We start from the raw sequence: 26,931 nt of genomic DNA on the forward strand, positions 1-26,931 counted from the left end.
TTTTTCAAGCCGTAGTTAAGCTAGATGAATGGGGCACTACCTCCAATCTGTGACCACTACTTCTCCCCATTCTTCCTATCTGCTGGTGAGCCTCCCCCATGGTCCCTAGTGCTTTCTAGTCAAAAATAATCAGGTCATCTTAAATATTTAAGAAAAAAAGTCTTTGCTAATCTGGCTCATTTTGGCCACCTGATGTTAGGGAGCACTTGTATGAACAACTCAACTGCCAGACGAACGGTGGTGGTGACTTTGAGTAAAAAGCTGTAAGGAACAAATTGGGGTACTAACTTCTGCAAAGAGCATAGCTGCAGCTGAAGGAACGTCTATATTGGTAGCCTTAATGAAAGCGCTCTTATTTTAGGACGAAGGAGTGCATTTGATTAGAATTAGCAGTAATTAGAAGTACATTTGATTAGGATTCTTCCAGTCCTGCAGGATTCCATAAAGATCTTTAACCCCAGTCCACACAAATGATTCCTGAATTAAAATAAAGAGGGGAGTTACTCGACACAACAAACAGGGAGATGGCTCTGCCCTCCACATCAAGATGGAAAAATGAAATAAAACAGATACAGGACTGCTGTTTTGTTACAGTCAGACTGTGTTCTCTTCCAGATCCAGTAGTGCCAGCTGGGGATGTTACTGTGCCCAGCTGCTTTGACTACCGACCAGTTACTGCCCTACAGTTCTGACAGAGGAGTTGCTCAGGCAATATCATCTAGGATAACCTAGGTTAAACAGACGGTTTGAGTTAATCTGGCTGACTTTTGCCTGAGCATGCACACCAATCAGTCTACCAGCTGCACACAAAAAGGCAGGAGTGAGTAGTGATTGATGACCAGCAGCTGTGGATAATACTGTCTTCAGATGGCTGGGTCTGGAAGAGGGCATCTGCAGCCTCTGGGTGTATTCTTGCAAACCAGCTTTAGATGGGACACTTTAAGCATTGTTAACAATGAAGAAAATTCTAAGTTTGGGGGTTTTGTTTGCAGCAACAGAACCTCCTCTCCTAGTTGTAGATCAGTTCTAGATCAGTTCTGGATAAGTGATATGTCATATCAGTCAAGGTATAAACAGCACCAGACCCACACTTTGAATATCACTGTTGGATTTCTCACATGTATTCATGACTTCGTGTTTACATGGTTTTGTGAATCAGACCAATATAGAGAACAGCCATAAGCCTTGGTCATGTAGTTTATGCAGTTTGTAATATACTATACATGAAATAGAGTGTATGAGTTTTATTATTGGAAAATAGACTGCAACAATGACCTAAATTTTTTTAAAGTCAATCACTCCCCCCCCCCCTTCCAAAAAGCACAGCTGTTCTTTTTAGAGAATTTACTATTATCCATTCTTTTGAAATATCAGAAAAATGTAGCAGGATTAACACAGATTAGGGAGTGCATGATGATTGTGAGGTGAGACAGACTGTTCTGCTTGTATTCCTCTGAATAAAAATAGGTATAATTTAGTTTTTCATGTAAATAGTACAGTTAAACTTTTGTCATAATATCAGAGCGTAAACTCATACTTTATAGGCATTGGGCAATTCATTTGTTGGCATCGCTATGACATTCATTATCTTGTTAAAAACTTTTCATATTAGTTACCTTAGACTTATTAGAATTGACTGATTAGAGGAGAAATGTAATGTTTATGCTGTATGTTATAAAAGTGATATCATATGGTATAATTTTATACAAGCATTTGTTGATATCCTAACAAAATCTAATTAAAATAATTCTATTTAAATTCCATGATGTAGCAATCTTAGAATCTAAGTCCAGGTTTCTGATTTTGAATGAGCTCCCTTGGTATAAAAGTTGAATACATTGTAAAACCTGCCCCTTGATGGCCATTGACTTGACCTCTATATGTGTAAATAATTCCTCCTGAAACAGTTGACATTTTGAGTAGTCTTAGTCTATTTCTATTGTTTGTAATTGTTTCTCCTTGGGGTTAACAGTATTATTTCTTTAAGTCAACAATGGAAATTCCTGAAAGAATAAATTACATTGGCCTATCCAGTCAGCAGTTATGTAGGGATATCATTAACCTGCTGTCCTTTCTTTCCCCCTCCTCTTTGGTTTTGTTTTTTTGTTTTGTGGTAGTCTGACCCTTGGTTATCATTGCAGAACTATGGAGGTGCAATGAGACCCCCACTGAATGCTTTAGGTGGCCCGGGGATGCCTGGAATGAACATGTAAGCACAATAATAAAATCTTATAATATTTAGAAAAATCATTATTTCGTTGTAGAAGTAACATTTGGGGTATATAAGACAAGGAGAACGTGCTTTGATAAGTAACATGCTTTGATGACTAATAACTGCAATTTAAAAAAGTGAACCCTCAGCAGTTTCCTTCTTCTGTATGCATCTCTTACAGGCACCTTTGCTGTCCCTACAAGTCTGTACAAATACGCAGTTTCTTTCACAGGTCAAAGTTCAAATACTGGGAATATTTTGTCAGTATAGTCACCGATATATCCTTGTATGAATTTTTTAAAAAAAAAGACATTATTTACATTTATGTTTTTACTTTACTGATTAAATATTTTGTAAAGAATGGTACAAGCATGGTTTTTTTCTGGAAAATAATGGAGTACTTTATTTTAGCAAAATAAAACCATTGTCTAGAACTATTTATAAAAAAAGACATATTTGAAAGAAGTGTAGATGATCTCTCTCTGTTGCTGTTTTTATTTCCAGAACTACATTTATTTCCACTCTAAACAGATAGAAGAGTATCACAGATATGAGTGTAAGGTTTTCAGTGTTTGTATGTACTTCTGGGAGTGGATCATCATTTGTAAAAATTGATATAGACTGAGTTCAGTTAAGCTATACTGATTTATTCCAGGCATGGATTTAGTCATGGGAGCCTTTTATACCTGTAGACAACCTCCCTTTCTAAGTGCATAGAAAAGTTTCAGATGTAAAATTAGTGTATCTAGAGTAGACTAGACTTAAGCTGAGGATTTTAGCACAGCAAGTGGGCCAACACGAGCAATCTTCTGCACTTTAGATAAATCTTTTGTGTGCTTGGAGTGGCTTACATGATTAGCAAGCCTGGGGAAAAAAAAAAAAGATGCTCCTTGTATTGTTTAGATTTCTCTAAGAGATTCACTAATTTTGATGGGCTGCTATAGCTACCTTTAAGATACCACAGACCAGAGATTATCAAGTCATTCCTGTATCATGGCCCTACCTCTACTGAAGTGAGTACATTTTTTCATAACCAGCATTTTGCAGATCCTGGGGTGGTCACAGAAGGCAGTACAGTGGTCCGGCTATCAAGACACTAGAATCATTTTACAACCTAAAGCAGAGAACATGTTCTTTTCTTACTCCTTTCACACCTTTGTCTTTCAAGCATGAGTTTTCACCAGACTGACACAGAAAACACAGTGAAGATTTATATTTTCTTGTTACCATTATATCATAGATACCCATTTTTACTCTTATTTTCATAGGAAACAAAAAGGAAAGATGGTAATTTTCATTTCAACTAAAGAGTTACCAACCTGAAAAAGTAAAAGTGGTATTAAGATAAATAATAGCATTAAAAAAAAAATCTAATCCACCATATCCTTTATTTCTTCCAATTTCCAGACATACCTGGATTTCTTGAAGCAAATAAAATCAAAGTTGGGTGTTACTCTAACATAGACTTCATATATTGGGCTCAAGAGAATTCTAGGAACCTTCCCAAGGGTAGGCATTTCTACTTCCTAAATAAAATTGATGTAGAAAAAATATTTAGGTATTTGGAATTCAGTGTGCGTGTAATATAAGCACTACAGAGATTGTCCTCAGGAGACAATTGAATTCTAAGAAAAGCAAATTAACTTTCTAAAATAAAATGTTGTAGAAGTAAAATTGAGGATAGATATTTTGAGGCTACTTATCCACATAAATGAGAGTTCATATAGGAAAAATAAGAAAACAGGTTGCTGGATGACGAAAAGAATCCCTGGTCTGCCAGAAAGAGAGAAGATGGGTTGAAATACTAACATTTCCATATTGCAGCATTTAATAAGCACATTTCATCTTGAGTTGGCCAGTAAACATACATAGATCATGTTTTAGTTCAGTGATGTGGGAAATACATTTTCCTTTGAACTTTTATGTCCTCTTGAAGGGTACACCATGAATTGGCGTCCTTTACTTGGCAAATTCATGAACTTTGATACAGTATATGATCTTCTGAGAAGAACAAGGTGTGAAGCAATAATTGGGAAGTAGGTAACCATAGCTGTCTCCATGTCTTACCAGGCATACACTGCACTCCTTTACATTTCTTACAAACTCATGTTTACTCCAGCTCAGCTGAAAGTGGGAACAGAATACTCTTTCCTGGTTTTGAACAAGACTTCATACTGTCCCTTTGCTTATTACAATGCACTTTAAAGACATAAGAGAGTCCAAACTGCTAGTACTGAAATATTATGCTATAGCATATCCTGACCTGTGTTACATGCGGAATCACAGACTGTTGTAAGCAGCTCCATTATTGTGTGCCTGAGTACATGAATAATTTTTTTTACCATCAAGCTGAGTATTTTTTTCCTCTGTCAAATGGGGTGACATATGCTGATCAAAAGGAAAACAAAGGGGTTACTATTGTCTGGGTTTCTTTTAATTGTATTTCTAGGACATCAGGGTTTTTTTCTTACTGTAAAGTTAGTGCTGTCAAAGTTGTCCTTACATCAAAATCTTAGTGAAGACTCGTTGTCTGGTCAATTCCAGCATTCAGGATTAGTCAGAGTGCATCCAAGGATAACCTGTGGGCGATGGCAATAGATGGACCCAACTATGTTAAAAGCATTCTATGTATTATCCCTTACAATTTATCTAATGCACAATGCTAAGAAATAACAGTGTAAGTCATTTAGTGTACTTACATTTCTAGGAAACAGGATAACTATAGATAAGGCTATTACCTTGTAGTAACGTACGTTTGTCTTTACATAGCCATATCTTTTTCTTACATGAAAAATTTTCAGTGTTCTATTCAATGTTTTTGCATTTTTGGCCATGTTAAAATATAAAAATATGTACTTTCCAAAAACACTTGCCATTTAAAATCCAGCTCTTTCTCCTCTGAAAGTGTGAAAGGAAGCTGTTTTGGTTAAGAGCAGAATATCTGCCAAATATAATTTTACATTTTTCTGGATGAAAAAGTGTTCTTTATTGTCAAAAATGGCAACAACCAGCTTGAGAGCTCGTAGACAGTATTTCAGTGCAGGAACATATCCTCCACAAACATAGTACTGCTAAATAACTGCTTGCTCCATCAAAACTAATGCCTGTCAGATTACTGTTTGAAACCGCTGATACATATCCTATGTTATTCTACAAAATAACTATTTTAGATGTTAGGTTTTAAGCTGAAAATTGGTGTAGCCATTTTTAGTAAGATTTTATTTTTGTGGAAAAATCCACTCTTTGGAACAAAATGGCAAATCTCGGGGAGCAGCGTTACATTTCACTGGCACTTTTTAATAGCCCGTGTGACCTGTAGTGCTGTCTGAAGTGCTAAGAATATCTCAGTCATGCCTGAAAAGAAAAAAAATGTGATTTTGTTTTTTAACTTCAATTCACAAACTTATGTCTAGATGTTTGATTTCCTGACAGAATATATTTGCCCCTTTGGAAACTGAAATTTCATACTTTATTTTTTCAAGAACTAGGATCAACACTGTAGGACTAACTTTAAGGATAAAATGCAGGTGTAAATATTCATAGCAATAGATACTTCATAAATTACTCTATTTTGGAATTGATACATTCAAATGTTTTATGACTGTTGATGCTTTCAAAATAAACATTTAACAAAGGGCAAAAATCCTGCTTGCATTGCATTGAAAAAAATTGCAGGTAGCTTTTTTTTATGTGTGTTTTATAAGCTAACAACATTTGGCTCCACAAAACCCATATGGCTTTCCAGCAGAATCTGCTACAGTGTTTTCTAAGTCTATACTTAGAGCTGTCCATGGCTTCCATTAAATTTGCGAATTCCAACAGCTCTTTAGGTGAAAGGTGAGTTTCCCAGTGTCCTTGTATGGCCTGTCTAAACTTCCATGTTGCTGTGGCTTAACCCAATCATGTATCTGAGTCGGCTTTTTAACATCTCTGTAGTTCAGAGTAATCTGCAGTGTCGTCAGAGCTATTTTCCATTTGATGCTTTTTGCTAGATGTATTTGAGTTACTTAATGTCACACAAACAAGTGCAGGGTTTTGGGGTGAAACCAGACTTCGAGTGTTGTTACAAGTATTCCTGATTTCTCTGAAAAGGAGAATACAATAAACCAAATAAGGTACATAGGAAAAAGAACAGTTGGGGGGGGGGGGAAGAACACCTAATATTTCACCTTGCAATTGTTAGTGGAGGAGAAATAGCTGAATATTTGGCGTGAGGAGCATGAGCATTGTGAGTGAGTACTGAGAGTCCATTTCCTTGCTTTGCCTCCCCTCCTCCCAATGAATAAGGCAGAAAAGACCCTTACCTACATTCTGTTTTCCAACCGTCCAAAAATGTCAGCTGAAATATATCAATTTTCACTTGATTTATTTCCGTTGATTGTTTGAACTAATTTCTTTATAGTACCATCAACAATGTAATAAAAAGAAAAAGATGCAATATTAAATCCCTGGGGCAACATATCTACTTAATAGGTTTTAGTTTTGCAAGACTTTAAAATAGAAAACTTCCTGAACTCATTAATAAAGCCTGCTTTTTTCTCTATATTTAAATCACTCTCCCATATCTGGTAAGTTGTGGTGGCTAATGTTGCTTTTCTAAAGCTAATGAGGCCAAAATGCCATTTTAAATGCGAAACTTTTGTCATCTGCTCTGCCTCTCAGTTGTCAGGGTCTTCAAAAAGTGACTTTGTCTTATTTATAAATAACTAGAAGTTCTTAATGCTCCCAGGAATAATTATGGTTATTGAGATGTTATGACTGTAAACATGGAGATTTTACCTCCCATATGGCTTAGTTCCCTCAGGACAGTTAAAAGACTAAGCCTAACCACCAAACTATTTTTCTGAGCTCAGCTTAAGAGTGAGAAACTTAAAATAACAGCAAGAGTTGTGAGAAAAACGTGCTCTATCTGGATGATTTTTCCTTTTCTCCTTTCCCCATTCCCTTCTGCTTTTAGTACCCCTCTGATGTCTCATCAGAGTTGGCTTTATGGAACAGGTCTTCTGCCTGTGAAACACTCTTGTCCCTTCTGCCAGGGACCTGCCACTTAATCATCTGTACACCATTTGGGCCAAGTGTAACAAGAATGTCTGAAAAGTCTGAAATTTCCATTTTCCCTGCTGTATGATAAATTTCATATTTCTGTGACTTCTGTGGAGATAATGTAGCCTTAGTGAAGTAGCAAACTGGTTTTAGATACATAACTAGGCATATGTTTAAAGCATATGTATAAAATGGCATGTTTTCAATTTTTAATACATGAGATTTTTTATTATTATTATTATTATCATCATCATCATCATCATCATCATATACAGGTTATAGCAACATATTTTCTGTGGCTTGTTCTCTTAAAAAATAGGCTTCCACAAAATACTTATAAGATATTAGCATCACTTTCACTAATGAAACCTTACTATACTTGCAGTATTCTAGATCCATGCATCTCAATTCTTCAGGGAGGTACTTAATTATGTAAGCAAGAGTACTGTTTCAATGACTGAAATTAGACTTATATTTCAGTACCTTTCTGTCTTTGTCTCTACTCTAAGTAGACTTCTGTGGAATGTGTGATACTTCCTCCAAATATTTTTAAAAAGGTTATCACCCCCCATGAGAACTTATAGAATTTGGGAACTTGTTTTTTACATTTTGCAAAACTTCTGTGCCACTTTAAAATATTGCACCTATGTAACACAGAGTTAAATTCTCTGTGAAGAGAAGGAAAGCACTTCAAGAGACACAAATTTGCAATGTCTTTCAAATCTGTCCATTTCTGTTTAAAAGGGGAATGTCTGGCACTTCCTAAATTTGCAAGTGTTTGGGACCTATGCAAAACTGTGCCATCTCCACTGTAGCCTCTGGCAGTGTGGCTACTGGGGAAGGACTCCTTATGGTGCTATTCTGGCAGGTCCTGTCCTGAAGAGTACAGAAGTACCAGAATGAGTCAGGAACTGAAGTGTCTTAAATGTGAGTGGCAGGGTTGTAATAATAAATAAATAATCTTTAATCAACTCATAAACTGAATAAATGATAATGGTAGTATAACAATGAGAATTTTGCTATAGCATTATAACTTGGTGTAGTTATGCTTTATACACACTTTAATTTGAAAAAAGCCATCTCCTTCCTTACTCTGGAAACAGATTATTTTGATTTGCTTCCTCAGAGCTGGTCAGAAGACAGAGATTGTTCTGTGTCTCATCTTTCATCTTCTGTTACAGGGGTCCTGGGGGTGGTAGACCTTGGCCAAACCCAACTAATGCCAATTCTGTAAGTAATTATTTAAAGTATGTTAGACATCATCTTATATTTAGGGAAGTATTTCTCATCAATACACTAGGAAAAAAAAATCCACTTCATTCAATGAATGGAATACTGCAAGCTTTATATTTTTCCCCGTAATGCTAATGCAGAGCAGGTACAGTGAGAATCACATCTGAACAGAGAGCCCATTGACCTGCAAATATCCAGCTCTGTTCATAATCACACAACAGCTCTGCATCTTTACATCAGTTACAGCACTTCCATAACACAAAGGTTATCCTGGGGTATATTTAAGGTAAATTCTAGCTTCCTTTAGCACCAATAAGATGAATTAGGTCAACACTATCTGGCCAGCAAGATCTACAGAAATCACAGCTTGTTAAGATACAGCTTAATGTGTGCTCACATATTTTACATAACAAAAGCACCATTTGCTGCTCCTAACTAGGGAATATGCAGTCATAGAGCAGTTGCTTGCAAGAAAGAAATCAGCCATTTTTATATGCTTTTTGTAAAAAGCAGTGCACTCTATTGAATTTCATTGCAACAGCTACAAAATGAGGTAGTCTAATAGCAGCTTGAAGGAAGAGGAGGTCAGTGAGGCATCCCACATGAACAACAGTGTCTGGTATTTCTACAGAAACACAAAGGTAAAGTTTTCATTTTCATTCAGTGATCATACACCACTAGTATAAAAATGTATCCCTTTTTAGCACTTAGAGTTGGACAAGATGGGTCTGGCTTAACAGACTAGCCTAGTTCTTTCTGTTGTGCTCAGTTTTGATTTTTTAATTCTATTGAGGACAATTGGGGGGAAAAAGAGCTAAAACTCTTCCTCAGTTTTCTTTTGCATGTACTCAACTAAAATGGGTGTTAGGATATTTTTCAACTGATAGCTGAAATATATTCATTCTATGAAATAAATTGAGAAGTCCACTAATAGATGTATTCATAAAAATGAGTTGGCTGACAAGTTGTCTACAGTCATGTAAGATGCTTATCCTGCAATAGAATTTTGTATTTTGTCAGTACAGTTGCTTAATTTTTACCCCATCTTTTTATAATACCATTGGTCTGTGCTCCTTCAGAGAGAATAATTGCAAAGGCTATCATAAAGAAGAAAACAAGATTATTCACAGGTGACTGGATTTCTCCAGATATTCTCTGTAACAATTACCACAATTGAATTTGAAGTGAAAATAGAACACCGTCCTTTTAAAAAAAAAGAATAATGCAAAGAAATAAAATTAGTACCTTCTAGGGTGAAAGATATAAAAGAGTTGCTTTTCCTTTTATGGTCAAGATACTACTCAAGATTAAGTATGTATAAGAACATACAAATTCAGTCCATGCTTGGGATGACTCTGAAGTCCTATTGACTTAAAGGCAAGTATGTGCTGCTTAGGGTTATAAACCTTATAAAGCATATTACCTTAATAATCTTATAGCTCAACCTTTTACTATAGACTGCAGATCTTTACAGACCTTACTGCAGCTCCCACAATAAGAATAAGAAGACTCTTGTAGTAGATGCAAGAACTGGATTGGTGCTAGACCTTGTAACTTGGTATCTTAAAAAAGTGATGCTGGCTGTTAAAAATGCATGCCTCAATTATTATGAAACAATGGAGAGCAGATACCAGACCTCAGCCTACAGACATTTAAATGTGTGAATTATATTATTCATATTAATTTCATTAGGGTGGCTACCAGGGCACAGTAATATTAAGTGGAAATACTTTATTTGAAATATTGGGTATTAAATTTAGTTTGTGTCTATATTGCTAGTTTTGGACTTGAACATACTTGCAATGACAAGTTGTTGAAAAGAAGAGGTGTTTGTTTTGACAACAATAGCATTTTTCCGTAATCCTTAACTGTGTCTTTGAAATAAATTAAACAAATAAGCATTAACCTACAGCTGTACATAAATGTATGTATGGACTCCATCTCACTGCAGAAGAAATTATTATTTTGTTTCTGTTGATATTGCAGATACCTTATTCTTCAGCATCTCCTGGGAACTATGTAGTAAGTACACTTCTGCATGTTTGCTTGTTAGAATAGATGTTACATTTTATTTAGGCAAAGAAATAGCTGTCCAGATGTTAGGAAGAACCCTTGTGTATTGGTTGAGAACTGTACATCTGATCTGCACTTGGGGGGGGGGGGGGTTCTGCCATCTATGGTGCATCTATTGATGGTCATTACTAGAATCATTATCAGTCTGGCCAAAATTGCCCTGAGTGCTGTTTTATTTCAGCAAACATTTATATAACCAATACAATATATTGCCTTCAATAATAAAGGACAAAAATCCCCCAGCTTTCTCAGTAACACAATATTGAATATGAGTTTCTGAACTTCTTCAGAAAAAAAAGCATTTGAAGAGTTAGAACAAGCTTTTATCTCCCCAGAGATATACAAATGGGTTCTTATAGCTAACATTTTAAGGGAAATTTTTATTCATATAATTACCTTCTGAAAACTTGAAAATTCTTTTTTTCTCCATAGTCTGTTATGTCTTCATTTCACAGACATTGTCTTAATTTATTATGGATTAATTGGTATCATTGTTTTTTCTTAGTCTGTACTTTAGAATAAAATAGTTAAAACTTTGTAATAGGCCCAGCATTGAGCTGTCATTCAAAAGAACCTGAAATGCTAACCTTCTCTCTGGAATTTAACAAATACACTTTACCTATCAAGAAACTGTTTTTTGTTGGTGTATATACTGCTCTTTTGTGTCTCTATCCCAAGAGATTAACTTTGTTTATCCTTTTAGACTCTTTATTGTTCTTGTTACTGTTGTACTTGGATTACTTGTACTTCTGATGTACTCTTCTAAGGCATATCATTTCATCTGTTATCACATGCTTAGTACTGGTGTGACAGGATAACAAGGGAGAATTATATGTTGGATTCCAAATTTCTGTTGGTCGGTCAGGTTTCAGTACACCTCTCTTTTGGTATTTCATGTTTTATCCCCTCAAGATTAGAAAACTGCAGGGCATTGGCTTTAACCAGCATAAAACCTGAAGCTATTTCAGAATGTGAAAATAGCAGGTCCTTCACCATGAGAACAATATAGCAGTGTTTTTTCATCTCTTTGTCCTGCTTAGAGGTTTCTCTTACTTTCAGTCTTAGTAAGAGAGATGATCCTGCAGAGCTAAAGCTGAAGGATGAGTTCAAGGATGAGCTTGTTTTGTTTAGACAAAGGCAATTTCTTTTGTCCTATATTTAGAGAATTAGCTGTGAAAAAGTTTATGATTCTCATAAGTGTCCATAACTGTAGTACTCATTTTGCCACATGTTTAGTGGAAACAGTCCAAATCTGCTGATCTCCAAACCAGTTCTTTTAATGCAGAACTTCATAAATTTCTCTCTGTTGGGAAGAGGTTTTGTTGGTTTTGCCCTAAACACTAGTGATCAGTTATTGTTGCAGATTTTGAAGATTTTTTTTGAATATTTGACTTCATATTCTCGGTTTTTAAAAGTATGAAGTCCTGAGAAACTAGAAGAGGAGATACTATAGAAAATTATTTTAAAGAAGCAAACCTAAGTAAAGTGCAAGTTGTAGTAGTGGACTCTGTTGGTGTCATCCAACAATCAAGCCAAAGCTCAGCCAGGATAAGTGGCTTGGGCAAAAGAAGGCATCACCATATTTCAATGTATAGATAGAGGAGGAGTAAGAGTAGAGAGGTGATTTTACCTCTTTCAGTGACAGTGATGAGACTGATGCTGGAATGTTGCATCTAACTGGCAACATTGAAGGGAAATCAAAAGATGTGCAGAGATGCAAGAATGAGACACATGAAAGATCGACGTATTGGAGAAAATGCCTGAGCCTCTGGTCAGATGTGCTCTGTGACCTCCAGCTGTGCTAGCGAGAAAGGTTGCTGCCTGATTCCTTGTCCCCACTCTTCTGCTGAAGGTTAGTACTCCTTCAGGTCTGCCACTGGAGTTCCTTGGATGAGTGACGCTCTTCGTACAAAACAACTGAAGTTGATTGAAGCATTTAAAGAACCGGGTCCTTGCTGAAGCACTTCAACTGACCCAAAATAGGTGGAAGGACACTCACAGAGGGAACTCCAAGCAGAGATGAGGCTGCCGCTAGCAGAGGGTAGTGCTGAAGCAGCTGAGGTGGGACATGGGTAGAACTCTGCCAGCATAAATGCTTGCATAGTGCATGTCCTGTCTGATGCTGAGAGAGTAGTCTTACTTCAGAAAGGCTTACCACATATTGGAAAAGGAATGCATGAACTCCAGCCATACAAACAGCTAAATAAGCAAAACTGGGGGGCAGTAGCTTCCAAGAGAGCAAGTGTTTGGGGACAAGGTGTGGGCTGGAGAGCCAAAGGGGTTTGTCATCTGGAACTACAGGCTTTGAGAGCTTAATCTGGTTAGTTTATCAGACAGTTTTTGAGAAATAATTCCATTACATACTAATATATTCTCAGAGTGAAGGTAGTTGATACCAAGAGGCTTTCTTAAGAGAAGAAAATATACAATGAGAATAAGTGTAAATTTAAAAGTAGATGCAAAACTTAGTAGTGAAGGTAAGTAACTTTTCTAATAAATGATCATTTAGTGGTTTCTACACCTCTTTGTGTGATGCTGAAAAATATATATAAACCTAAAAAGTGAAGTTAGTGAGCTTAGTGCACAAGTATGTGAATAAAAAGTCATAGCCTGTGATGCCTAGAGGGTCATATATGTGATCCAAAGGTCCCTTTGAATTTGGAGTCTGTAGCTCTGCAGCAGCAGCAATGTGGGAATTTCTCATTGCTGAGGGCTGAGTAGGCCTTTCGGACAATTTCGGCAAGCCCAATCCTAACACATTCATTTCTGATTCAGTTGTAATTTGGGAGGAGAAAAAAAGCTATGTGGCTGCTGGCAGTATGAAATGAAGTTGTGATTATGCCTCCATTTTTATAAACTGATATGTGGGTTTCATGGTGGAGCAAGCGTTTGTTCTAGCACACTTTATAAAAGATACTCGCTGACCTTGCTTAGTTCACAAGCAAGGGGAAGCACAAGATAAAGAACTGGTAGGTGGGGTTACATATAAGGGCATAGAGGTATGTATATGTTGACTGACTGCAGGGATGTGCTGCTGCTCCTCAGTAAAAGATTTCTGTTTCATTTACGATGAATGGTGAGTTGATCACCGGCTGGCAGATAGAGATGCTTCCCTCTGCAATTACTTGTACAAACCTGCAGAGGAGTGGTATCAGTCAGAAAGTTGAGAAGTTACTGAGTTTGATCATCTGAAAATAGTGTTTGCTAGTATATTACTGCTAAATGGTTTGTAAGAAATGTTATTTTAAGTAGGCCATTGAGAAACAGTGTCTATTGTTTTAAATCCAAGGCTTCTCTGCCTCCTTCCAAAATCTCAGTGAATTATAGCAAATGTCAGCAATGTCCTTGTAAGCAGACAGGAACAACCAAACCTTCATATTCAGTGCCACTGAAAAAATATTCCTGTCTGGAACAGTATACCTGCTATTTTAAAATATAACAAAAGAGATAAAAATATAATGAGTCATATGGCAACGAAAATAATAATAATCTGTTGCTAGCAATCCCTGTATTTTATATTATGGAAAGTCAATATTTATCGACACAGACATTTTTACCAAACTGGAAGTTGGTAGTTTTTCATGTTACTTAGAAGTATTAGTGGATCTGCAAACACAGGAAGCAAGATGTTATGGTTCTGTTCTTACTAAACTATTTGAATGTTTAGAATAAAATTCTTTGAGAAATTCTTAAAGAGCCTTAAAAGGCCTGTTTAACAACCAGAGTAGTTTGTGTGCAGTTCTTAGTCATAAACAGATTTGTAACACAGAAATACCTGAAACTAAGAAAATTAATGTTCCTTGATGGGCTTTTTTATTTGTGTGGGTTTTGTTTGGTTTTTTTTTTTTTAATCTTTAATTTAGCAGTCTAGGCAAGTGTACCCATCATTATCCTGACTTTTTTCATCCATTTGTCATTAACTTGAGAAGAAATTTTGTATACAGATGTTATTTTTAAAAGTTGTAGGATATTATACAGACAGAATTAAGATGCCTATGGCATCGAGATACCAAGTCTGCCTAAAAAAGAAAGCTTTCTTAAGGTGATTAGGCTCTTCTGTCCCCATAGGACACCCCCTTGGTTTGTGCTTAGTAAACTTTGGTTACTCTACCATTGACTGTGAACAGAGTACAACAAAACAGAAATGCCAGCTGAAAAAACAGTGGTAATAAAAGTAGGCTGAGGGAATTAAATATAATTGTCTTAAGCCCTGCTCCAAGTATTTCTCTTGTCTGACTCAAAGCATGACACAGAGTTATTGACTAATGGATATTCTTGGGTCTGTATACCCACGTACATCAGAAGTGTATACCAGAGCTTGCTCACCAGTTACCTTGTCTTAATCTGTGATGAGCTTATCACTAGCTATGTGAATAGACATTCACAATACTTTTTTTTTTTTCATTTGTACTGTGTTCATGTTTTACTGTGGTATTTTTTTTCCTTTCATGCTAACTGACCTTTTCTACTATTTCTAGGGTCCTCCAGGAGGTGGAGGGCCACCAGGAACACCTATCATGCCTAGTCCTGCAGGTACTGAAATATACTTGGAAATAATAAAAGATAATTATAAGGAAATTTAGGAAGTACACAGATTATTCTTCAGACTTTGATTTTTATAAAGGATCAGATAATGATAAATTATTGGGTTTATACTTTATCAATTTTTTTCCTGCACTTTCACTCTCTTCCTCTCCCTGCTGTGTTGCAGAGATAAAAAGCATTGTATCTCTGCAGTTCAGAGCAATTCATTTCTCTGGCTTTTGAGCCCATCTTTTCTTGCACAATTTCAGCAATAGCAAGTTGAAAACAAAAGAAGACACAGTCTTCCAGTTGCTTTTGCAAGTGTTCTTTGGGAAAATTCCACCAGTTTGGAAGTCAGGAGATTTCTGAATCTGGTAAAACTTCCCTGTAGTATCCTATGGGTAGACCTGACCAACATGTGGCTGTTGAGTGACGTGCTACATTGCGTGGCTATGTCATCTGACTGACAGCAGGGTCGTGCTGGACAGGTTGTTCTCCTTTGTCTTGCCATGGAGGAATAAGGCCCCAGAGGAGCCATCGTTATGTCCTACCAGTGATCTGTTCCCAGAACTTCAACTGCCCCATTGTTTCCCTAAGTAAGTCTGTATCTTGCAACACGGACCACATGGAGATTTTGGCCATGCAGTAGATTGGCCACATTCCTACTAAGGTTTGAGGAAACAACGAGGAGGATTTGGGATGGCTAGCTAGCTTCTCAAGGCTTAAAGATGGTCAGCTAGATGTAAGTATTTCCCTCCACTGATGTTCTGCAAAGATTCTGATATGAAGGTGGAACTGCAGGCTGTGGAGGATGCTGTCCTCCCCCATTGACATCATCAGAAATCTGCTAAAATGAAACTAATTACATCTTGTGTAACCCAATATTCAATAGCTACTCCTTTTGGCCACTATCTGCCTTTGTAACTCGCTTTCACCAGCTAAGACGGACCTGTTGACCTCAGTGATGTTACAGCGTCCTCAGTCCTTACGTCCTACATGTTCTTGCTGTCCTCTACAGCACAAGAGGCTAGGGACATTTCCTAACTGGCCATGAAAACTTCTTTCACCAATATAGTATCTTCTTTAAATACACTCCCAGGGCTTTAAAAAAATGCAACCTAAGATAAAGCGTAGGGCTTCCTTGTTCATATCATTAGTGAAAAAGATAATTAGTGCAAGCTGGCATTTAAAAGTTAGAGTCTCTTTTAACATAAAACAAACTTATGGACAGCCTGCACTTTTAACAATAGGCAGCACTGCATTTACAGCACACGTTAGGCTGTCTTTGTGCAGCTCAAATAAAGCTTTTGCTGACAGTTGTTCTCATTTTCCGTTAGAGACTCAAAGATGTTTTGAGGCTCTGTTTTCCAAAGTATGAAAACACTTAGAAATTGGCCGCCTGAGAATTTTGCAAAGGTATTTACTTGCCTCTGAGACAAACCAGCTCCGAGGGTTCCCATGGCCCAGCCAGCCCGTATGTGTTTTTACATGAGTAGCAGAACATGGGGAGAGCCAGGGATGTGTTGCAAAAGGGTCTGGTGGTTGAGGAACTTTTTGCCTCCTCATTGAATGTTAAAAATAACTTTTTATATGCTAATTTTGCTTTCATATCTTAAGGCTAACAGCTTTTTGTTCCCCCTCTTCCTCAAACAGCATATTTGAATGTTCTAGTGATACGTAGTGCTCTGTATATCATGGAATTACTTACTCACTGAGGTGAATTAATGTTTAGAAAACTGTCTTGGAAATATTAAGAAATAGATAAAACCCTTGATTTTAACTTCCCAGTGTATGTACAAGTACATTCTTGTGGGAGGTCAAGCCACGTTCCTAGTTCCAACACATTTCAGTGGTCTCGGCTTTCTCACTTTCACTACTTCTGACTCAAAATTCCCCCATCGCCTTGTCTTGGAAAAGTAGTTACAGGTCAGCAGTGGTTTTTCTGTGTGTTGTTAATCTCAAAACTCTGGTTCAAAGAGGTGGAATGGTCTTTCGGAGGATCTGGGCACAGAGTACTAAGCTATTCTTTATTCTTCTTGCAGATACTATAGAGGTACTGATTTTCCAGAGTTGCCAATATTTTTTTAAATCATACTGTCCCCTTAGGGACGTATTTAGACTTGCCTTAGGTCATTCTCTTCTCAGTAAACCTTTTCATTACATGGCCAATCTCTTGTCGAGTTCCCTTGGGAAAGGTTTTTGCCTAATTTGTCTACTATCTGCTGCATTTTTTGCCTTCTCTTTCATACAAATATTGATGAAAGGTGTTATGACTTCGCATGAGTTAGCAGTGGCGATAAGCTGGAGATCAGAATGAATAATTTGTATCTACTAATGGTTCTTAGGCATTGGTTTCTTAAGTTCAACCAGAAGAGTTATCTGGGTTGATTACTGCATTTCAACTCTGGATGTGCTCCACCTGAAAGTTCATGTGCCTTGATTGTGGGAAAAGGACTGAGATGCAATATAGCTGTGTCAACGTCTGGCAAGGCCAGGTGAAACTCTTGGCAGAAGTTACTAGCTTAAGCACCACACTGTGCCGGGATGGTTTTGTTGGGTTTGGTCTCAGGTTTTTTGAAGCATTGCACCACACTGTACCATGAAGATACATCAGCTAAAGCTGTCCTTAGAGTGAGGATCTTTGCACAGTGTTCCACTGAATAGTTAGATATATTCAAAATCAAATAGACTGACATGGATGAGAATAAAAAATTTTCACATGCTACACTAACTTGCAGTCCGTATAATGAGAAGCTTTTTATCATTTATTACAGATGGAAAACAAATTACAGGAAGTATTGATAAGAAAGAATCTCCTGTTTTGAAGATGAGTGAAGTAATTTGGAACTCCAGGAAAAATGTTTTATGGAATTAAATAGTTACAGATACTTGGTGATTTATAAACCTTTTAACAGTCATGCATAAAACTAGAGTCTGGAAGTAGTCACTTAGGGACTGTTGCAATTATTTCTTTTCATAGCTCTGTTGTGTGGTAGCAATAGATAGAAAGGGAATGAAATCTTCCATTATATTGCCACTGTGTATAAGTGATTCAGGCACAGAAATAATAGGAACAAAATGACAGGAAATGTATTAGGTGAGTAGTTTTATTGAAAGGTATATATTAGCGCTTAAAATAATCTCTTATTACAGATTCAACCAACTCTGGAGACAACATGTACACTTTAATGAATGCAGTACCACCTGGACCCAACAGACCTAATGTAAATATGAATCTAGTTACATACTTCCTTGAATTATACAGCCTTTTTTTATCCAAACACTGTGTTTCATCACATATCATTAATACTAAGTTTTCCATTTTTATGAGTGACACTTCAGTTGCTTCCCCCCCACCATGTACTTTTTAATGTTTCCCAAATCAATCACGCCAATACATGCAAAATAATGATTGGAGCATATTCTTCTGCATGGAAAGACCTTAGAAGCTTCTGCATGTGGATCTTGGGGATGACTTAGTTTGTCACACTGCGGTGCAATAGACTTCTGCGTGATAGGATGTCATCCTAGGAGCTGCCACTAAGCATTAGTTCCTTCAGGATTCAAACTTTTGTTATAAAAAAAAATCTACCCTTGAAAAGGGAGGAGAAAATTGCTGGAAGTGACCCAGTATTCTGTTGCCCTGCTGTTCTGTAAAAAAAGGATAAAATTAATGCCTCTGAGAAGAAACAAACTTCCCTGTTTAACTAAATGGGATGTTAAGAATGAAACCTATTGATAACACTCACATATTTGCATAATGAACTAGTTAATTTGTGACTATTTTAGCCTAAATTTCAGCAGTTCTAGAGCTGACAAAAATCTGGATTCTTACATAGAGCTTGTTTTTTCTCTGATCTTTCTCTATGCCTTCAGTTTTATTGTATTTCTCTGATTACAACGATATTCCATTTAATCACAATCCATATTATGGGCCATTTGAAAAAAAGACCAGTAGAACTTAAAAAAATAGATACTTAGATATTGCTGAATCATTATGCAGTGAATTTTAGAAATTTTTCTATAATGTTAATGTCGTCAAGTTTTTGAAGAACTATATTTAAGGTCAATATCTGAAATTTGACAGAAACTGCTCATGCTGCAAATAGAGTGAGTAGTCCAACTGTCAGTATGGATAAGGTGGGGTTTGAAAGCTGTTAATTAATCACTTACTCATTGAAGAGAATCACGAAGTTCCCTGTAACTTCAATGGGAGTAGAGTTAGGTCAGCACTAGCAGGTTTGAAAGTCATACACATAGTGTTGAAGTATATAGTAAGTTATTGCTAAGTTACATTGCAGCCTACAGAGGTGAGAGTTTGCAAAAATCGTTAAGGTAGCATTGGAAAAAGTGAACAAAAGCAATGATGTTTTTGCAGTCTTCACATGAAAGACTTTCACTTGACTTGCGCATCCAGAGCTGGGACTGTGCATTTTGCCTTTACTTTTTTTTTTCTTTTTTTTTTTCCTGAGGAATATTGTCTTTTTATTAGACTATCTAAAAAAAATTGTACAGTAATAGCAATTTTTAATGTCTGATCCTTTTGTAGTTTCCAATGGGGCCAGGGTCAGATGGACCTATGAGTGGACTGGGTGGAATGGATTCACATCATATGAATGGATCATTAGGTAATGATAGTAAATATTGTGAATTTTCAATTACTAGTGCCATTTTCTGTGACTAGTTCTCTGAGTTATGTGGAAGACTGTATGTAAAAATATTTTAAAAACTGAAAAAGCTGCATATACATCAGTAATAAGTATTAAGATACTTTTAAAGTATATGGGTTGGCATACATCATGCACCTCTGGAAGAAAAATACTGTATTTTATTTATATAAGAGAGTATAGTTTTAATCCAGTTGATGCAAACCAGTCTAAAAGCATACCATCCCAGTGATGTAGAGGTGAAGGCTTAAGAACCATTTTTATTTACCTCTCTTCCTATTTGAAAATCTTGGCATGTGACATGCTGGTGCACATTCTTATCAATTACCTGGAAGTAAGTTATTACATATTTTGATGTTCGTGTTAAGTTGGGTTTATCCCAGCGTTTTGATATCCTCATTTGTTCTATAGTCTAGCCATATGCCTGTTAAGTGTATTATTACTCCATCCCCATTAGCAGCTTCAGACAGGTGCCAATTTTAATGCACCCAAAAGAACATGAATTCTTGTCAGGTCATGCAAAGGCAGGAGGAACAGTGTACTGCTTGACTTCTGACACTATGCTTTTTGAAGGACTCGTATCTAGGGGAGAAGCCTTGCACAACTCTGCAAAACGCACCCTGCTTTATCTCCTGGCTATCCTAGCAGGATATCTTTGCTCTTACTCTTTGCTGGAAGCATGACAGACACTTGAAAGAAATTTAAGAAACAAGCCACAGCTGAATAAATTGCATTTATGCCTTCCTTTTCCATACCCACAAGGTAAACAAATACCTTGTTTTTATTTCTGCTCATACCCTAACACCAGGCCAGGAGTTCTGAATACAATTCTTGTGTTGTACTCTTCACTTCTGTCTGCACCAGTCATGCAGGCAACAACAAGGGGGAACCTCAGGCTGCAAAGACTTGAAATCTCTTTCTTTTTCTATCCCCCTGGTCCACCAGCAATGTTCTCTTTCACATCTGGGAGCTGGCTCAATGCCCACAAGAGGCACCAGCAACACCCTTCTGAGCAGTGTTTTCCTTTATGGGGAGAAACCCAAGCAAGCTAGACACAGGTCAGGCAAGCAGAAGCCAAGCTGCCAGAGTGCACCTTGCTTCCATCCCCAAAGAAAAGGTCCATCGCCTTCCCAGCACAGGCATGGAACAACCTCAACTCCATACCATTTAAGTCCATACTGCCGTGGTGGGTGGAGATCTGTCACTTGTAGCCCAAAAGTTGGAGGTTGTGAGAAAGGAAGTATAAACACATAAGAAGAAGGGATAAATTCAAAGAGGCTGTGACAAGTTGAGAAAAAAACTAAGCCATCAAACCTCATTTAACAGACATGTTCTGAACAATTAAAATTCAGCACTAGGCATCTATCTCCTAATAGAATTATCTTTTTTTCTAGGAAAGCATGTCCCTGAAATTCCTAGATTACTTTGCATAAGGACACCTTGTGATTTTACAGCCTTTCTTTACATATTACAATCCTAAAATGGATTGTTGCTTTAATTAATAATGATGCACATTACATTCAAATAAATTAAAAACTATGTAAAAGGTAATCACATCTTTTTCTGTCACTTTCTATAGCCTGAGAATTATTTCTTAGCTAAAAGAAAAAATTAAATTGAAACAGTTATGGAAGTATTTTACGTGTACCTAGCATTTGGTTAGTTATTTTCTCTAGTGAAAGTGATGAAGTGCTTAGTCAAATTAATGATGACTGCTTTATGGGGGTAACTTCATATCTAAACTGGAACCTGAGTTCTTTAAGGAGAGGATTACTGGGAGAGACCTGCTGCATTCATTTCCATGCTGCAGTAGGCAGCTGTGTCTCATAATCAGATGCATGAATTGGTCAAGGTCCATCTTGAACTTCTCCAACTTCTTTGAACACAACCCTTTGTATTGGATATCTGTTAATAGCTCTGATGGTTAGGAAGAAATCTTTTCCTGATTTCCACCAAATTTATCCTTTAGGCCATGACAAAATAACTCTTCATAACATTTATGTATCTGATATATTTATAGAGACAAATCATATTCCTTCTCAGCCTTAATTTGCCTGGCTAAGTATAGTAAGCTATTTCAGTCTCCTCCCACAACTCCATTTTCTTGATTGTTTTTCTCTGATACTCTTCTAGTTTTGTATTCAGTACTTTTCTAGAATTTGTCTTTCCTGAAAATAGGTGATCAGAATTGTTTACTGTCTGTTTCTGCTGAAAATGCTTTTCTTGTTACATCAATCCTAAAGTTGTATTTCCTGTACTCTTGGCTTTACCTGAGTGAGAGCTACAGCATGTGAAAAAAATGCTTTTCAATAGTCTTGCACTCATTATATTTATCTGGTTTCTGTTACACTGGTCTTCAGGATCATCTGCTTTCTTCTGAAAGATTCTGTCATCATCAGTATTTGTAATGCATCAAATGTTGATGTCATTTCAGCCAATTTCAGTAGTAGACTTCTGCTTCTGGGAGCAAAGACATTGGTGAAACCCTCCCAGCTGACCTTAGTGATAAGAGTGGTCTTTTTTTTTTTCCACAGGAATATCAACTTTTACTAGTTAGCCATGATTTTGCTTTTTTTTTTGTCAAGCTGAGGCAACATTTCCCATAGGTGGATATACCCCAAATTAATTGTGTTACCTGTACCCTGGCTAAGAGGACAGGGAGGTTGGACATACAGTTTCTTGAGTTGTGCTGGGCTGTCTCATCCTGATAGGATGCCATCCAAATAACCAATACAGATCAGAAGTGTGTCCTGCATTCTTTTCCCATTTTTTGCACTGGGTGTGTACACAGAGAAAGGACTAATGTTATTCAATACTGACTGTAAACTTTTACTAAGAGAGGCATTAGGATGGAAGTGAGATGATGTGTGCTTGGTTATGTTTTAAAATATTGCTGTTACACTATACATTTACTATGAAAAAAAAATCTTAGATTAACTTCATCTCAAAACTAACTGAATAATTGTCTGTTTTAATTTAAGGCTCAGGAGACATGGACAGTATTTCCAAAGTGAGTATCTAATCAAATACTTGGAATTTTTAGACTGTTTCACTCTAAAAGTATTTTTTTTTGTCTCTGTTACAAATCTTTTTGTTATGTATCTACACTTTCTGTTTGTGAACTCTTTGGAGGCTGTGCAGACAGCATTAGTAAAAATTGAAAATTTTAAATAAATATAAATATAAATAAATAGGGAGTATAAGTAGACTTATTCCCTACTGCATAATAGTATGTATTAATGAATGTGATTAATTATATCCAGTTCGTAATCTGATTGATCATGATATAATCTTCCATACTGTTAAGACAAATGAGTATAGTTCTAATGATGAGTCCTAGTTAAATGTAAATTTGGGAAAATGTCATTAGGATGTTATGTTTATGCACTGCATGATTGCTTTTGTCACCTCTATAAGGCAATGTTAATATCTTAATCATTAGTAGAAGTTCCTAAAAGCTAGATTAAGAAGTAGTTTCAGAAGAAGCACTATTTTGATATCACAACCATTAAATAGTTGGAAGTGAACAGAAGTTTAACCTGCAGGGGTTTTGCATCCACGAAAATAATATTGTGCTTGAATGTGTCACTTCTTCCATAAAAATAAAACTACTACATACGTGATCATCGTTAATTTAGGAATTAATGAGCTTATTTGGTATTGATAAAGTGGCATAAATCTGTCCCCTGCAAAACACTATTTTTTTGCACTCAGCATCTTCAGATGTAACTGACTGAAACTAATAAATATATGACTACAACAATCTCCCTGCACTTTCATACTTTTGATCTATAAATACAGAAATTGGTGAAGAGATTGTTTCAGTTAAAATTTTATAACTCATTAATTTGTAGCAAAATTCTTAACATATCTTCCAAGAAAGGAGTGTGAGTTTGTTTTGAGCATCTCAACTGCCGGTGTATTGTGGGTGCCCCAGGACAGAGTACCGCAGTGCTGCCACTAGACCTCTTCCAGGCAGACTTTGCCATTTCAAATCTGTCTTAGGCTGGTCTGCATGTGCTCCAGTCAGGCCAGGGACGCTGTAGGTCTGTTCTCAGGAGCTGTGATGAGACACCAACACGTAGGGAACAAAATGCTCACCTAAATTCCCATAGGTTAACACACACATTTGTAGTCTGAATTTGTTGAGAGTACACTTCCAGGTGTTCAAAAGGCAGGAATCATTCTTCACTTAGTGATACATATTTGTATGTTCCAAAAAGGAGGAGGAAGACCCTGTACAGTTTCCCAGTTTGTGGTCTTCTGGTGGTGTGGTATAGGAGAGGGGTAGTAGCCTGTAAAGCATGCTTAGCGTATCTTTCCTGGAGGGAAGGACCTCAGCAATATGTGTCCAGGCCATTGCTGCTCCTGTGAGGGAGCAGTGTATATAGCAATCCTGTATTTTTGTACAATTTTAAGATCTATAACATTTTCAGGCACTGCAAAGAGTAAAATGATGGATTGAAATGACTGTGTTGCCTTAGTTGGACTGTGCTTAGGTGTGCAGTGATGGATTTAATAAAAGCCTGCAGTGAGATAATAAGCGTACAGCACTTTTTAAATCCATGTCCATATTTTTTCTTCAGTATTTTTATTGTAAACAGCAGCATTTCTTAAGGAAAAAACCCAAATCATTTCCATTAGCTTGCCACAGGATTATTTTTAAAAGCCTGTATTCGGCTCACTGGTATTAAGTATCCATATACGTGCTAATACAAGTATCAGGAGCTCTGAAAACCTGGGTCCAAAAATTTACCTGGAAGCCTTGTAATTTGTTAACTTTAACAAATAACTCATGGAAATCACATTTGATGCATGTCTTTTTCAAATAACTAAATGAAAAATGCCGCTAACTTTGGAAGTAACAGAGTTGTCCTGTTACACCATTCTGTCTTTTTCTGAGTAGCACTGCCCAATATGCAGCCTTCATTGACAGTAGTAAAAGTGTGTGGGTAGCATTGGTAATTTTGGGTAGGTAGTAGTACACGATGCTTTTGAAACTTGAATGGAAAAGTTCTGCTTGCAAGGAATAGTAGATTTCTGGGGTTTATGCATGCAAAATTATTATGTGGCTGCCTTCCAATTTTTACACAGTTACCAGGATTGTTCCTCCTGAGGCAACAGTCTCCCTGCATACATCACCAGCCTGTCTTGCAGTTGGCTTTTTCACAAGTAGGTTTCCAGTGATGGAAATTGTTTACTGAAGTTAGCACAGTTTGGGTTGTGTGATGCTCAAGTCCAGGCACAGGACTTCAGTGGAGCAAAATGCATATTAGAGGAGCTGATTATCAATTCCCAGGAGATGTAGAAATTTAATCCAGTCTTGGTAGAATCAGTACAGCTCACAGAATTCAGAGCTACATTTTCTAGAGAAGACTCTAATTTAATTGGCTGAATGGCAAAACATGAAGTTTTTATGAAGTAAATTGAGATGGGGAAGTAAATGAACTGAAATTATGCATATTAAATAAACATTAATAACCAGTGTTTCTTGCAGTGCCCATGGAATTTGTGCAGGCATCAAACACATACTTGCTTTGGAAAAAATCAGCTAGTGCTACAATGCTAGACCCCATACTGGCCATAAAAGCAGCCCAGGAGAGTTGCTGTAAAAGTGTTTATGTCAGGAATTTGAACCTTTGGGGCTGGTGTACTGTAGCAGTTGCAGAATTTCAAAGCTTTGTGCTACACAGAGCAAGATAAAATAGGGGTAAATCCCCCAGGAATGAACAAAAGTGCAGGAGCATCATATAAAATAAATGTGACAAGGCCTTAGTGGGTTTTAAACTTCATATTCATAGATTTTAAATCCAGAAGGGACTGATACGATTGTGTAGTATGACCTCCTGCATAACACAGGCAACAGGACTTTCCTGAATTAATTCCTGCTTAAGGTCCAGTAGCTGTGGTTGAACTGAAGCAATTGTTTTCAACCTTTTTCAAGCTGTGGATCCCTAAATATTTGCTATCCTAATTTCACTGAATAGCAAACTTAATCATCTGATGTTAATCAACTAGTTAGGCTTTTAGTAGTCTTTGATGGACGTGTTGTCCTGTGATTCCTGGAGATCTCGGGGTCACAGTGTCAGAAGCAGTGAACCAGACTGAAGTAAGCAAAAGGGCTAAGGCAGGGGTTTTGACCCAACTCTGTAAGCTGCATTTCAGATGCTAGTAAAAAAGTTATGCTTGCATGTTGCTTATGTAATTAATTTTATACTTAATCTATAACTAAAAATAAATATATGAAGCTGGACCCATATACATACTTGGCCATTCAGACTGAGAATGGTGATCTTCTCTCAGGGGAATGTGGTGAAAACTTAACAGCAGCCTTTCACTGACCATAGAAAATACATTACAAAGCGGACAGTATATATAGCAGTCAGGCCTACCAGCCTGCTAACGTAGTAGCAAAAATAACTGATTTAAGTTGTGGTATTTGGTGAAGCTGAGGACAACGTTTTTTGTTCTCCTTGGAGGTGAAGTAAATCTGTGGAACAGTGGAATATGTTGCAATATTTAAATTATGGACAGTGGTCAACATGGGACTTCATGATTACAAAGAGGACCATGCAGAAATATGGTATGACAGGGAAGTAGAAGTCATAGCTATCCCATCCCATCTTCTGTTCCAGGAACACTCCAGTGTACATCTTTAAAGTGCCAGGGTAGAATAGATAGCCTTTCTAGTTCTGAGGAAAGTGACAAGAAATTAAGGGGACTTTCTCTTTTTTTAATGTTTCCAATTTTTCATTCAAAGTTTGAATCTGCAGATCTAGTTACACTAAATGAAGGGTGCATGCAGGTATTTTCAAAGTGCAAAATACCTGGTTTTTTTAAAGAAAAAACCTCACTGCTAACAGACACACTGCGTCAGGATTGTAACTGAAAATAACATAAGAAAAAGAGGACAAATTCAGTTAGGATTCTTAATCCATTATAAGTTGGTCACTTTGATCAAGATCACTACTTGAAGTTGTGTTTTGTTAGCTTACCCATTGACTGCTCTAGGTTTGTGTTTCAATTTATTGTGACACACCAGATTTGCATTTGTATAAGTAAAATCTCAACAGCAATATTTCGTTCAGTTTTTCTGAATCAAAATCAAGGGAAGAACCGTGATAGATGTAAATGTTTCATAATGAAGTTCATGACTTCACTCCCCCCTTTCCCTGAATA

The 26,931-nt window shown here is 36.9% G+C and overlaps 1 protein-coding gene across 12 annotated transcripts in view; it reads left to right on the top strand.

Moving 5' to 3' along the window:
• SSBP2 (single stranded DNA binding protein 2) overlaps positions 1 to 26,931 on the top strand; it is a 195,313-nt gene that overhangs the window by 150,876 nt on the left and 17,506 nt on the right. For 8 of the 12 annotated variants that reach the window (XM_052776720.1, XM_052776711.1, XM_052776716.1 and 5 more), the window contains 7 exons: positions 2,118 to 2,209; positions 8,437 to 8,485; positions 10,475 to 10,510; positions 15,040 to 15,094; positions 18,239 to 18,309; positions 19,635 to 19,713; positions 22,734 to 22,762. In XM_052776720.1, coding sequence (XP_052632680.1) covers positions 2,118 to 2,209; positions 8,437 to 8,485; positions 10,475 to 10,510; positions 15,040 to 15,094; positions 18,239 to 18,309; positions 19,635 to 19,713; positions 22,734 to 22,762 — 411 coding nt within the window. The remainder of the gene's footprint in view (positions 1 to 2,117; positions 2,210 to 8,436; positions 8,486 to 10,474; positions 10,511 to 15,039; positions 15,095 to 18,238; positions 18,310 to 19,634; positions 19,714 to 22,733; positions 22,763 to 26,931) is intronic. The other 4 variants (XM_052776717.1, XM_052776714.1, XM_052776718.1 and 1 more) reach the window with 3 other exon arrangements.

The sequence above is a fragment of the Harpia harpyja genome, chromosome Z, assembly GCF_026419915.1.
Source record: "Harpia harpyja isolate bHarHar1 chromosome Z, bHarHar1 primary haplotype, whole genome shotgun sequence".
NCBI lineage: Eukaryota > Metazoa > Chordata > Aves > Accipitriformes > Accipitridae > Harpia > Harpia harpyja.